Source organism: Ursus maritimus, unplaced genomic scaffold (assembly GCF_017311325.1).
Source record: "Ursus maritimus isolate PB19 unplaced genomic scaffold, ASM1731132v1 scaffold_22, whole genome shotgun sequence".
NCBI lineage: Eukaryota > Metazoa > Chordata > Mammalia > Carnivora > Ursidae > Ursus > Ursus maritimus.
This window is the reverse complement of record NW_024424675.1, coordinates 26,239,947-26,254,758: the sequence shown is the minus strand read 5'-3', so window position 1 is coordinate 26,254,758 and position 14,812 is coordinate 26,239,947. Positions and strand designations below refer to the sequence as shown.

General features: G+C 48.2%; 1 protein-coding gene across 1 annotated transcript in view; it reads left to right on the top strand.

Moving 5' to 3' along the window:
• SOGA1 (suppressor of glucose, autophagy associated 1) overlaps positions 1-14,812 on the top strand; it is a 68,541-nt gene that overhangs the window by 35,514 nt on the left and 18,215 nt on the right. The window contains exons 4-9 of the mRNA XM_040638281.1: positions 2,406-2,468; positions 3,094-4,275; positions 5,453-5,593; positions 7,894-8,019; positions 8,981-9,211; positions 14,170-14,274. Coding sequence (XP_040494215.1) covers positions 2,406-2,468; positions 3,094-4,275; positions 5,453-5,593; positions 7,894-8,019; positions 8,981-9,211; positions 14,170-14,274 — 1,848 coding nt within the window. The remainder of the gene's footprint in view (positions 1-2,405; positions 2,469-3,093; positions 4,276-5,452; positions 5,594-7,893; positions 8,020-8,980; positions 9,212-14,169; positions 14,275-14,812) is intronic.

The following is a 14,812-nucleotide window of genomic DNA, read 5'->3' as shown; positions in this document are numbered from 1 at the left end:
GAGTGCGTGGTAGGGACATGGGGGGCTCGATCCCATGACCTTGATTGAGATCCGACTTTAGCTGAAGTCAAGAGTTGGTTGCTTAGGTTGCTTGACGACTGAGCCACCCAGGTGCCCCCTGAGTGGCTTTAAACATCAAGAAACTAGTAAAAATTATTGTATCTTTCCTCAAGTTCCCCTCCATAGGGCTTGTGCCATTTTTGTATTCTTCCCGCAGTATAGGACTTCTCCTTCTTCTCCATACCTTCATCACAGTATTTATTGTCAGATGTTTGATTTTTGCCAGTCTGATAGGTGAGAAATGGTATCTGGTGTAGTTTTCATTTGCATTTCTCCATCTTGAATAGGGTTGAAATCTTCCTACGGCTACAAGCCATTTACCTTTCTTTTCCTGTGAACAGTGTTTCATATCTCTAGCACATTTTAGTATAGGTTTGTTGGCCTTTTGTTTTCTATTTTATGAAACTCTTTATGTAGGATATTAACCCTTTGTCAGGGCAATAAATTGCAAAAATTTTTTCCCAGTATCGTTTATACTTTTACTTTCTTAGGTACTTTTTTTCCATGTAGAGTTTGTTATCTAATTAATAGTATAAATTTCAACAAAAATCAGTTTCTTTCTGTATCAGTTCTGGATTTTTATATGATTATTATAGTGGTATTTTGCATGAAAACTTACAATTTAAATTTGAAGAACCGAGCAGTCCCTCCTGTGTAATTGTGATCTATTTTACCTGTATACATTTTGTTTATTAGTATGCATCCCCAGTTGGAGTCCATGAGGACAGGATTTCCCGAAATGGAGATTTGCCTGCTTATGGAAGAGTCCGTTGGGGACAACACCACCAAGGGGCTTCAGAGCATTCACACCAATGGCCTCCGCCATCCCATGGGGAGCCTCTAGAGCTGACGGCTTTTAGAATCTGAGTTGGGGCAGGAGGCCATGGACAGTCGTTGCATGTGGGCTCTCCTAGGAGGGCACATGACCTTGAATGACGGACTGCCCTCAGCCAGTGGCATCACTGGGGAGGGGACTCGCTTGAGGTCTTTTTTTTTTTTTTTTTTTTTTAAAAAAGAGAAATCTTTATTTGGGGGCAGTAGTGCTGCTGGGTATAGATTTTTGTTTTACCAAGAGATTTCTTTACCACTTTAAAAATGATACTCCAATGATATTTCATTTTATTTATATTGAGATCTCAGCTATCAGCTTTTTTCTTGCGTTGTTGGCTTCTGTATTGTCTAAAATCTTTCTCATTATCTTTGTTCTTTCGACCATAGTGTAGTTTGTTGTTTCCTGTCACTTACTTTGCTTAGGGGACATGCGTTAATTGATCTGTGGATTGGTGTCTTTCATCAGTTTGGAACAGGCTTCTGTATTTTCTCTTCTGATATCAATTCCTCTCTACATTCTTTCTAGTCCCCTTTTAGTCACATCCCATTTATCTTTTAACTCTGTCCTGAATTCTCCAACATTGTTCGCTCTGTGTTTTTGTTGGGATATTTGCTTTATTTTTTTCAGCTTTATTTTAAATTTTCTTCATTTTTTCCAGCTTTTTTTATTTATAATTGAGAAATTATTTGTATTTAGGTTTTTTTTTTTTTAAATGATTTTTTATTATATTATGTTAGTCACCATACAGTACATCCCCGGTTTCCGATGTAAGGCTCGATGATTCATTAGTTGTGTATAACACCCAGTGCACCGTGCAATACGTGCCCTCCTTACTACCCATCACCGGTCTATCCCATTCCCCCACCCCCCTCCCCTCTGAAGTCCTCAGTTTGTTTCTCATAGTCCATAGTCTCTCATGTTTCATTCCCCTTTGATTACCCCCCTTTCTTTATCCCTTTCTTCCCCTACCGATCATCCTAGTTCTTATGTTCCATAGATGAGAGAAATCATATGATAGTTGTCTTTCTCTTCAGCTTTGAGGTCTTATTTGGGGGAACAGGTGCCCCAGTTCTGAGGAGGGGGGCATCTGGATGGAGCACCACAATATCCTCCCCAGGTACCCTGTCTGGCTTGGTCACTGCTGTGTCCCCTGTGCCTCCCTGCACCTGGCACATAATAGGTACTCAGGAAATCTTTGAATGAATAGAAGACACAGAAGAACAGAAACCCAGATTTCTGGGTCTTGGCCCAGGCCAACTGGATCATAACGGGGGTGGGGGGGGACCCTGGGCTGGTGTGATCAGAGTCCTCTCCTCATGTGCTTCTAGCCCGCTGGGTGTTCTTGAGGGCCCCTCTGGCTCAGTGGTTTGTGCTGGACAAGGCCTGGATGTGGCTGGGCTAGGCTGGGCAGGGAGCAGGGCCCTCAGTGGAACCCTAGGCACCTTGACTACTCTTTGATGCCCACCACCCCGTGAGCTTTCAGTTTTGTGTGTTTTTGTTTTTTAATTTCTAGCATTCCTTGAAGAAAAGAGGAACCCGCTCCCTGGGGAAGACAGACAAGAAGCCTTCCGTGCAGGTATTTCCCAGCAGCCCCCATGGCCCCCAGAGGCAGGTTTGAATCTGAAGGGCCAAGGCTTAACTCCAAGTGGCCTGGGAAGCCCACCCTTCCCCAACCTCAACCCCACCCTCCTCTTTTTCATTTTCTTGGCTTCAGTGCTCATTTCACTTCCCAAAACCATGCTGTGAGCCCGTGGTTCTCACACCGGCAGACAGATAAAGTGCTATATACAGATGTAGCTCAGGTCAGGCATAGACGACAGTGAGCCTCTCCTGGTCCTGGACTGTCAGCATGCCAGGCACTCTTCCTGCATTATGTCCTTTAATCCTTCCCATGGCTCCGTGAGGAAGGGAGTGTTATTTTCCCATTTTACAACATGAAGAAACTATAGTAGTGATGGTAGTAGCAGTGGCAGGATGTCACCTACTCCAGGAAGCCCTCCTGGGCTCCACAGGCTGTGCCGTGCTCCATCCTTGGTGCAGTGTCCAGGAGGTCTCCCTCTCTGCTTCCCCTGCTCCTCGAGAGTCAGGCCCTTGTCTGATTCCTTCCTGTGTCCCCAGCACGTTGTTAGTGGTGGCTGGTACTGAGCTTCTTGACACTAACCTTCCTGGGTCCTGTCTGTCCCCGTGCCCTTGGGCCCCAGGAGGACAGCGCGGACCTGAAGTGCCAGCTGCACTTTGCAAAGGAGGAGTCAGCCCTCATGTGCAAGAAGCTCACCAAGCTCGCCAAGGAGAATGACAGCATGAAAGAGGAGCTGCTCAAGTACCGCTCGCTCTACGGTGATCTGGACAGCGCCCTGTCCGCCGAGGAGCTGGCCGACGCGCCCCACTCCCGGGAGACCGAGCTGAAGGTGCATCTGAAGCTGGTGGAGGAGGAAGCCAACCTGCTGAGCCGCCGCATCGTGGAGCTGGAGGTGGAAAACCGAGGCCTGCGGGCGGAGATGGACGACATGAAGGATCACGGCGGAGGCTGCGGAGGCACGGAGGCGCGCCTGGCCTTCTCTGCGCTGGGGGGCGGCGAGTGCGGGGACAGCCTGGTGGAGCTGCGGCGACACCTGCAGTTTGTGGAGGAGGAGGCCGAGCTGCTCCGGCGCTCCTCGGCAGAGCTGGAGGACCAGAACAAGCTGCTGCTCACCGAGCTGGCCAAGTACCGCTCGGAGCACGAGCTGGACGTGACGCTGTCAGAGGACAGCTGCTCTGCGCTCAGTGAGCCCTCGCAGGAGGAGCTGGCGGCTGCCAAACTGCAGGTCAGCGAGCTCAGCGGCAAGGTCAAGAAGCTGCAGTATGAGAACCGCGTGCTGCTCTCCAACCTCCAGCGCTGCGATCTTGCCTCCTGCCAGAGCACGCGGCCCATGCTGGAGACGGACGCGGAGGCCGGGGACTCTGCCCAGTGCGTGCCCGCGGCTCTTGGCGAGGCCCACGGCCCCCATGCTGCCCGGCTCTGCAGAGCCAGGGAGGCCGAGGCACTGCCGGGGCTGAGGGAGCAGGCCGCCCTGGTCAGCAAGGCCATCGATGTCCTGGTGGCCGACGCCAACGGCTTCTCGGCCGGCCTCCGCCTGTACCTGGACAACGAGTGTGCCGACTTTCGGCTGCATGAGGCCCCTGACAACAGCGAGGGTCCCAGGGACACCAAGCTCATCCATGCCATCCTGGTACGGCTGAGCATGCTTCAGCAGGAGCTCAATGCCTTCACGCGGAAGGCAGACGCCGTCCTTGGGAGCTCTGCCAAGGAGCAGCCAGAGCCCTTCCCGTCGCTGCCTGCCTTGGCCTCCCAGGGACCGTCCAAGGAGATTCTTTTGGCCAAAGACCTTGGCTCAGACTTCCAGGTAAGATGTCCCAGCCACAGGCCCTAGTACTTTTTTTGTTAGAAACCTTTTACCGAATCATACATAGGACAGAGAGGCACACAGTGCCGCACAAGTGTATGGCAAGGGAATTTTCCCGAGGGGAGCACACTGGTGTCCTCATCACCCAGAACACGACCATGTCATCACAGCATGCCTTTTTAAGTCTTTTTCTGCATATCCTCTCGTGGACTTGTTTTTCACCCCAATTGTTTTATGTGATATCTACCGTTACCACGCAACTGGTTTTTCTTGTGCAATGTGTCTAGTGGTTCATGTGCTTACACTGCTGTATTTATTGTTCATATACTTTTTGTGCTCGGTGCTGGAGCAAAACCAGACCTGATTCCTGCCCTCCGGCCCCTGTCATCTAATGGGGAAGAAAGATGTTAATCAAAATATCAGGCCACTGAATGTGAAATGACAAACTGACATGAGGGCTGTCAGGGAAGGGCACTTGGTTCTGTGCACAAGGAACCTGACCTCGTCTTCGGATCAGGGACGGCCTCTGATCTGAGCTGAGCTAAGAAGGGTGGATCAGCAGGGGAAGAGTGTTGTAAGCAGAGGGAGCACCATGTGAAGGCATCATAGCCGGAAGGAGCCTGGCGTGCCCGCGGACCAAGGGAAGGAGGGCAGCTGGGTTGCAGGGAGCATCTTCATCCCGAGAGCAATGGGAGGGGTCTTCCCATGTCCATACAGAGATTTAGCTCTTTCTTCTTGACAGCTACACGGTGTAGTTGTGCCCTAATTTCTTTAATCTGTGCTCTGCTGATCTGGCTTGATCTTGCTTTTTTAAGCAAGCAGACACCCCCAGGTTAGGTCTTCCCTTTGGTTCTTCTTGAGGTAGGAATGAGCTGGGCCCACACACGTGGTAGGACCATTGAGGATGGCTCAGAAGGTTTGTGCAGAAGACAGACATTCACAGGATCAGGGTTTTCACTCAGCACCTAGCTATTCATTCATCCTTTTGACAGAGACTTGCTGAATAGTTGTAGCCCGGGTTTGGGCTGCAAAGCTGAATCCACTGAGGCCAGCCCTCAGGTGGGTGGTCAGAGCCTCTTCTAGAACCCAGGGCCTGGGGTGGGGGCTGCTTCTGGCACCCCTTGGGCCCCTCCGCATTGTTACCTTTGGTCTCTTCTGCCTGTGCCTCTGGGTGCAGCCGCCTGACTTCAGGGATCTGCCGGAATGGGAGCCCAGGATACGAGAGCCCTTCCGCAGTGGTGACTTGGACTCCAAGCCCGACCCCGGCCGGAACTTCAGGCCTTACCGAGCCGAAGACAATGATTCCTACGCCTCTGAGGTGGGCCTAGGCCTGATCGAGCGAGGGGGAGGGCAGGAGGAGAGTGGCTGGGGCCTTCCAGAGGCTGGGCCATCCGTGGAGAAGCTTAGCTGGTGAAGATGTGGGTTTTGAGTATTCCGTTTGGTTCCACGCTTCCTGGCAGCAAGGGCTAAAAGGGAGACAAGGAAGTTTGGGCCTTTCTCTTGGCCTGATAAAAGAAAGCTTATAAACTCATTTGAAGAAATGAATTTTGTTTTGCTATACTAAGTTTCACTGGGAATTCAGTAATTTATATTATTTAATGAAACCACTTATTTCTTTAGCAGGAGGGCAGCAATCTTTACAGTCAGGCTGACTGGGCTCAAATTGTGGAACTGCTATATACTGGCTGTGAGATTGTAGACAATTGACTTGACCTCTCTAATCTCCGTTTTCTCACCTTTACAATAAAGGTGATCCCTCAGAGGGCTGTTGAAAGGATGAAATACATGAAAAGCCTTATTAAAGCCTGGTCCCTGTTGGGTGAGGAGGAGGAGGATGACACATCTCAGGGCCTCAGGGGACCCACCAGTGTGGCTTTGTGGCCTTGGGCATGTTCCCATTCTCTGGCTGCATCTTCCCCATTTGTAACATGGGAGGATTCGAGTGGAGGGAGGCTGTAGAATTATACATAGGGTTCCCTGGTCCTTGAAGAATTCCTGGTGGTTCAGAGCCCTTCCCAAGCCTTCTTGAGTCTCTGCCAGCACTTCACAATGAACCTGAAGTAGGAAAGGGCTCCTGTGGATGGGATGGAGCCTCCCTGAGACTCCTGAGCCATGGAGAACCTTGTGTGTGCCCCATTGTAAGCACTAAACATCCATGGAAAGGCAGTTTTGTGGTCCCAGGAAGGCCAACCTGCAAGTGCCCAGGGGGAGAAGCTCCCTGGAAGCTGATGGCTCAAACTCTCTAAGTGGTCTGAGCTTCCTAGCAGCCATGGCAAAAAGGGAAAAAAAAAAAATAAAACAAAACCCAACATGAAATACTTAGTTCTCATTTTCTAAGAAAAGGAGATAGGTCAGCTCATGTGCATACATTCAATTACTGTTTCATTCAACCACTCTCTACTGAGCAGTTACAATTTGCCAGACTCTGTGTTAGGCACCGAGTCCAAGGAGAACACCAGAGGTAGCAGGTAGTATCCAGGCCTGCAAAGATCTTTAATATAAAATAGGCATACAAGATATATCTTAAGTCAGAGTGCCTTCCATTGCCAAGTTTCCACGTTATTGGCTAGATAATAAATGTTTTCTTTTCATGGGGGGGGTGGCATCTTGCCTGGGAAGGTTTGATGTAGGTGTGGCAGATGACATTTCTTTCTTTCTTTCTTTCTTTTTTTCCTGCTTAACATGACAGCATAAAAATTTCCCTCTGCCACTAGAAATACTTAAAATTTAAATTGAAGTATATAACACACACAGAAAAGCACTTGTAAGTGGACAGCTCAAATGACTTTCCCAGACTGACCACTCCTATGTAATCAGCTAGCACGTTATTAAACAGAGCATGACCTGTCCTTGAAGCCTCCCTTCTGGTCCCCATCCAGTCATCATCTTGACTTCTAAGAGAATAGATTAATTTTGCCTGTTTAGTTACAAATGCTTATAAACACAATTTCCCCTCAAAATGTAGAGTTTTACTGTCTTTTTAAAAAGATTTTATTATATTGTCATTATAGGCAACATTATAACTACAACAAAGTCCCTAAGCAGCGTTGCATGAAGATATAAAGAAGGAAGTCAGGATCACAAGATTGTCAGTTAATCACTGTTCACATTTAAGTGTGTGTGTCCATGTCCTTTCTGTTTTTTTATTGAGGTATAAATCTTTTTAAATTTTTTATTGAAGTATAACATAATAATATACATGCAAAAAAGGACACTATCCTTAAGTGTACAGTTGAATGGACTTTTATGTATGTATAGACCTATTAACCACACCTATTAATCCTTTTATTTATCCAAGTTGTTTCTAAATTTTTGCAATTATAAACAATGAGACAACGAACGTCTTTGTGAATCAAACTTAGCTCTCTCAGTATGTTATTTTCTTCAGATGCATTTCAAAGAGAGAAATTATCAAGGCAAAATTATAGTAATAGCTAAATTTGATGTGCATTGTTTTGTTTAATTGTCATGACAACCCCCTGAAGTAGGGTCAGCCACTGTGCCTCATTTATATTCCAGGGACAGCTTGGACCCCACTTAACTTTTGACCTCTGACCACAGCTCTATCCCCCAACCCCTGGTCTCTCCCTCTGTCTGTGTCCTTCATCCCTATCCCAGATCAAGGAGCTGCAGCTGGTGCTGGCCGAGGCCCACGACAGCCTCCGAGGCCTGCAGGAGCAGCTCTCCCAGGAACGGCAGCTACGGAAGGAGGAGGCCGACAACTTCAACCAGAAGATGGTCCAGGTGGGTGGTGCCCAGTGTCCCCCTGTACCGACTCCATTTTCTCTTCCCTGAACTGAAGGCAGAAACCTTAGGGCTCCACGGGTCTTCAGAAGCCAGGGGTATTGGGAAACTTGAGTCTTCTGGCCCTAGCTATACTTGCTCGTGCATTAGCTCTACTGGGCTGGAATCCTGCGCTTGTCATTGACTGCCTGTGTGACCTTGGGCCAATCCTGTCTCCTCTCTGGGCCTCAGTTTCCCAACTATGACATACTTCCCCCATCAGAGCTAAAAACCTGTATCAGAAATGCCAGAGGTCTGGCTGCTAATCAAGGCTGATAGTCCTGCTAATAGAAAGCATGTATTAAGCCCTTACTGTATGTCAGGCCTGTGCAATGCTCTTTTCACACATTATGTCTTTTAGTCCTTAGGATTTCTTCTGTGAGGTGTCCCCATTTTATAGGTAGGGAGACTGATGCCCGGGGAGCTGAAATACTTGGCCTAGGTTGCACATCGAGGGCAAGATTCGAATCCCGGTCTCTGTTCTCTCAGTCATGACACTGCATTCCTTCCTCGGGATTTGCATCTTCTCTCTCCCAGCTTGCCCTTGGTGCTCTGCATGGGTCACCCCTTCGTGCCATCATTGCTCACCCTCCCAGGTTCCTCAATCAGATGTGAGAGTTCCCGTGAAACTTTGGCAGCCAGTATGCGCTCATTATGTGATGTCATGGTTTTTATAGTGAGGCAGAGCTGGGTTCAAATCCCTCTTCTCAATGATCCATAACTGTGATTGCTGCTACTTTTATGAGTTTCTCTTCCCTGGAGTTTATCTCAACAGATTGAGCTGGTATTGGTAGAGTCCCTGACAGGGAGCACCAACAGGCACCTCCCAAACTTTCCTCTCTGTCTTTATCCGAGGCCTGGAATGGGAAGGGGTAGGGCTGGGAGGACCGCTGGGGGTGCTCACGCTTTCGTCCTCCTCCAGCTGAAGGAGGATCAGCAGAGGGCGCTCCTGAGGCGTGAGTTTGAGCTGCAAAGCCTGAGCCTCCAGCGGAGGCTGGAGCAGAAATTCTGGAGCCAGGAGAAGAACATGCTGGTGCAGGAGTCCCAGCAGTTCAAGCACAACTTCCTGCTGCTCTTCATGAAGCTCAGGTGGTTCCTCAAGCGTTGGCGGCAGGGCAAGATTTTGCCCAGCGAGGGGGATGACTTCCTTGAGGTATGGTTCCCCTGGGGCTGGGACTAGGGCAGGGGTAGGGTGGGGAAGACTGGACTTAGAGGGACACCCAGGTGGCATTGACACAGCCCTGAGGCTCATCTCCAGGCCATCAGCTTGGGCTTCCATCCCTGCATTCATTCACTCATTCAGCATCTGCTTGTTGAGAACCAGCTCTTTCCTGGACCCTGTGGCAGGTGCTGGGGTTACTGTGGTGGAGACAGACTTGGTCCCTCCCCAGAGAGAGCTGATAGGTCTTTAACACCTCTCTAAGACTTGCTCATTTCCCTTTTTAATGAACCTCAGAGTCCTCAGCAGGCAACAGGATCTAGGTAAATTTAATAATCTAGTTTTGTTACCATTGCATTATATGCCAATATAGTATGTATGATTTTTTACTCTTTTAAGGTATGCATTGTATAGAGTAAAGTGCACACATCTTAAGTGTACAGCTGATGAAGTTTTGTCTTACACATCTGTAGAGTCCCTACCCAGATCACAACAGAGCACATTTCCAGTGCCCCAGAAGGATCCCTGCTGTTCCAGTCAATATGCCCACCCCAGCTGTCAGCGCTGTTCTGATTTCTTATACCATGGATTCGTTTTGCCCATTCTAGAACTTCCTATAAGTGCATGTAGTCTTTGTGTCTGGCTTCTTTGGCTCAATGTAATTTTTTGAGGTTCATCTATGTTTGGTATATAGAAGTAGTTGTTGCTTTTTGGTGGCCGTATGGGGAACCCAGGACATTTTTTTTTATTGCTGTGTGTTTGTGACTTATGAATATACCTATTTTATTTTATTTTAACTAACTAATTAATTAATTAAAGTAGGCTCCATGCTGGGCCTCCTTAAGCATGGAGCCCAATGCAGGGCTTGAACTCACAACCCTGAGATCATGACCTGAGCTGAAATCAAGTGTTAGAGGCTTAACCGACTGAGCCACTCAGGCGCCCCTCTTTTTTTTTTTTTTTTATAGTGAGAGTACTTAAGATCTACTCTCAGCGTATTCAAGTATACAATACAGTATTGTTAGCTGTAGTCACCGTGCTGTACATGGATCTCCAGAACTTATTCATCCTGCATAACTGAAACTTTGTACCCTTTGACCAACATCTCCCCAGCCCCCCCCTCAGCCCCCAGCCCCACTTCCCTGCCCTTGGCAACCACTGTTCTGCTCACTGCTTGTATGAGTTTGGCTTTTTTCCCCATTCCACGTGTAAGTGAGATTTTGCGGTATTTGTCTACTGGGTCCATCCATGTTGTCAAAAATGGCAGGATTTTCTTCTTTTATACGGCTGAATAATATTCTGTTATAAATATACATCACAATTTCTTTATCCATTCATTTGTGAACACTCAGGTAGTTTCCATATCTTGGCTATCGTGACTAATGCTGCAAAGAACATGGGCCTGCAGATAGCTCACTGAGATCCAGAGTTCATTTCCTTTGGGTATGTACCCAGAAGTGGGATTGCTGATTCCTATGGTAGTTCTATTTTTAATATTTTGGGGAACCACCATATTGATTTTTTTTCTTTTTAACCATTGTATTGATTTTACCTGAAGCCCAGTTTTGGCTCCTGAGTTGGATGTTCCCCTACACCCTCCACAGTGAACTGAAGGCCACATAGCCTATGTGTTAAGTCAGTTTGTCTCAGGCAAATCCTCCATATTTGGTATAAATCTTTCTAGATATTTCCCGGTACTGGAGTAACAAAGAGAAACAGAAATTTACTTTAGAGGCGCCTGGGAGGCTCAGTTGGTTAAGCATCTGCCTTCGGCTCAGGTCATGATCTCAGGGTCCTGGGATTGAGTTCCACATCATGCTCCCAGCTCAGCAGGGAGCCTGCTTCTCCCTCTTCTGCTCCCTCTGCTTGTCCTTTCTCTCTGTCTCTCTCACGCTGTCTCTCAAATAAATAAATAAAATCTTAAAAAAAAACTTTAGGAAGAAAAAAAGGTAAACATAGAAAATTAAATAATATATGTACCTATAATTAATAGAAATACTACATTTACTGAAATAGACATAATTAATAAGATATAAACATAACCAGGGCACCTGGGTGGTTCAGTGAGTCAAGCGTCTGCCTTCGGCTCAGGTCATGATCCCAGGGTCCTGGGCTCGAGCCCCGTGTCAGGCTCCCTGCTAAGTGGGGAGTCTGCTTCTCCCTCTCCCTCTGCCAATATCCCTCCTTGTCCCCACTCATGCTCTCTCAAATAAATAAATCTTAAAAAAATGATAAACATAACTACATACATTGTCATAATAGATATATACATGTGTATAAATATGATATAACCACAAATCTATAACTATATAAATAATAAACTTGAGGGCAACCCCCTCGGGTCCCCTCCCTCCTTGAGAGCTTTGTACTATCACTTTGCTATCACTCAATAAACCTTGCTTTGTTGCCAAAAAATAAATAAATAAATAAAACAAACTTGATGTACATTCATACTCTCAATGTGTCCACACGTGCAGAATTCTGCGTGTGAAACGATACTATACATGTAAATGATAAAAAAAAAAACCCTCAGGCATTGAGTATGGTGTCCTAGGTACTGTATTAAATACTTGAGGTGAATTATTGCATTTCATCTTTACAACTATGCTATGATATGTAGATAATTATTATTCCCATTTTACTGCAGTTAATGATCTTTGATTCCGTGCCTCAATTCTGAAATCCAGAAGCTCTGAGAGCTGTGTTTGGTTGTATCTAACTTGGTTGGAAAAGATTGGCCTGACATTCATTTGGTAGCAAAACCTTTATTTATCCCATTTCATGTTAATATTCATGTGTTTGTAGGGGAGGCATGAGTGTGCCAGAGCGTAGAGTGTTACACCAGACCCTGCTGGGGTGCGGGTCCAGTACGCAGTGTAGGTACCACATTGTCTTTCTAAATCCCCACGCATTCTGAATTCCGAGCACACCTGGCCCCAGGGATTTCCGAGAAGGAATCGTGCACCTGTGTCTACAGACAGCCACGGTCTGTGTGTTTAGATACTCATGACCAGGGACAGAATTGGGATGTTTATTCAGGCAGGCCCTGCCGTCCCCCTCCCCCGCAGTACTTCCCAGCCTCGGTGCCTGCGCTGACATTAGAAACCCTTCATCAGGGGCGCCTGGGTGGCACAGCGGTTAAGCGTCTGCCTTCGGCTCAGGGCCTGATCCCAGGGTCCTGGGATTGAGCCCCACATCAGGCTCCTCTGCTGGGAGCCTGCTTCTTCCTCTCCGACTCCCCCTGCTTGTGTTCCCTCTCTCGCTGGCTGTCTCTATCTCTGTCAAATAAATAAATAAAATCTTAAAAAAAAAAAAAAAAGAAACCCTTCATCATTTGGTTTCTAGGACATCACATTCTCTTGGGTTTCCTTCCACCTCACTGGTTGCTCTTTCTCGATCTCCTTGGCTGGACCCTCTTTTTCTCCCTGACCTCTCTCAACGTCAGAGTCCCCAGGGCTCAGCCCTTGGGCCACATCTCTCCCTTACCTACACCTGCTCCCTTGAGGACCTTATCCAGGTACACGGCTTCAGTGGCCTTTCTTACACATTGTGACTCTATCCAGAATCTATCTAGAGTCTGACCCAGCCACTCTGCCCTCTGTCCTGGCTGAGCCACCGTCACTTCTTGACTGGATTTTCACTGCAGCCTCTTACCTGGTCTCCCTGCTCTGCTCTTGCACCCTTGCACCAAGCATCTTACATCCAGAAGGGTAGGACGAGGTTTCCTGGGCAGCGTATACTCCACGTGGATGGCATCCCCTGGAGTTTTGTGATGGGGTTCTGTTGTTGCCCAGTAAGCTCAGCAGCTGCAGTGATCTCCTTGAAACCGCAAGTCAGGTGGGCGTCCCTCCCTCGGCTCACAGTCCTCCCCTGGCTCCCATTTCACCCAGAGCAGAAGCCGAAGTCCCTGCAAGTCCCGGGCCTTGTTCCCCGTACCTCTCTCACTTTCTCCCTGGCTCTCTTGCTTCCCTCACACAGACATGTTCCCACTTCAGGGCCTTTGCATTTGCTGTGCCCTTTCCCCGGAATTCTCAACCTGCAGGTCTTCACATGGCTTATTTTGTCTTAGCTCTTTCAGGACATTGCCTGAATACCAGCATGTCTCTGAGGCCCTCCTTGACCACCCACACGCAGCACACACACCCCAGCTCCTTGGCTTGCTCTTGTTCCCCGTGGTAGAACAGTGTCACTGTATGACACTGCAGACATTTAATGCCATTTCATACCTTTCACTTGTTTGTTTGTTTTCCTGCTACTGGAATGGAAGCTAACGGGGACAAGGGTTCTTGTCTGTCTTGCTCACTGGTGTATCCTCAGCTCCGGGCACAGGGCCTGGTGCATGCTAGTTTTTAATAACTCTTTGTTGAGTGAATGATGAATGAGTGCCCCAGTCAGAAGCTTGCTTCATTCCCAGCCTGAACCAGTACCCTGGTTTCCCTGGCTGGCTCTGGACTTCTATGCAGAATTCATCAGCAGCAAATCCCCACCCAGGAAGGCTCCGTCTGTCCACCCAAACCTTTGGTTGCCTTTTCTATAATTATGGGGGTGCCCATGGCCCTTTTATCCTACCCACAGGCCTACCTGTTGACCCAGCCTGGCAACATGGTTATTTCTGAGTAGCTCTCCAGATGCCTCATGGCCCTGGGGGCAGAAGAGGTGGTATGGGAAGACAGAAGGGCCTGCCTTTCCAGCTGCGCTCTAGGCCTTGACTGTGCCCGGGAGCCAAAGTTAAAAATTGGGAAATCAAAAAAAAAAAAAAAAAATTGGGAAATCAGTGTCCAACTAGACTGCCTTTGGTCCATCCTGGACCATAAACCCCCATTCTTTCTTTCTGCCTGGCTGTGTCGTACCCTTCCCATCCGGGCCGCTAGCCTGAATCCCCTCTCCTGATGCTCAGACTCCCTGGCATGACACCCTTCCAGCCCCTGTTGAATGTGGCTTTTTAAAAACAGGTAAATAGCATGAAGGAGCTGTACCTGCTAATGGAGGAAGAGGAATTAAATGCTCAACATTCAGATAACAAGACCTGCGCGGGGGACAGCTGGACCCAAAACACGGTGCGTTCCCAGCCTGTTCCCGGTCCTGTCCTGCCCCTGCTTCCTTTGTCTAACAAAGCGATCGCTTCCTGCCACCTTCCCTGACCTGTCTTACATGGGGCACCGGAGCTGCAGAGGGTCATTACCTGGGTACTGGCCCCAGATGCTTAGTGCTGTGGGGTTCATTCGTCATCCAGGGGCAGTGACAGCTGATGGACTGTGTGGGCACATGCAGGAGAGCCGTTAATTCTGTCGGGAGTATAGGGGACAGTGTCACGGAGAAGGGGTAATAGGTGGCGGGTTTTGAAGGGTGAATGAGAGCTTACATAATAGAGAGTGGGGAAAGGCCCTTTTGGACCTAGAGAACTGTGTGTGCAGAGGTGTGGCAGGGTATTCTGGGATTGGCCGAGGCTTGAGGTGTACATAGTGGGGATAAGGACATCAGGTTGGGGTCATATGAAGAGAGGCCTTGTGGCCTGGAGTCAGGAACCCTCAAATTAAGCCATGGGGCAGAGAGAGCGATGGAGTCAGGCTCCCAGGGTCATACACAGCGAGCTTG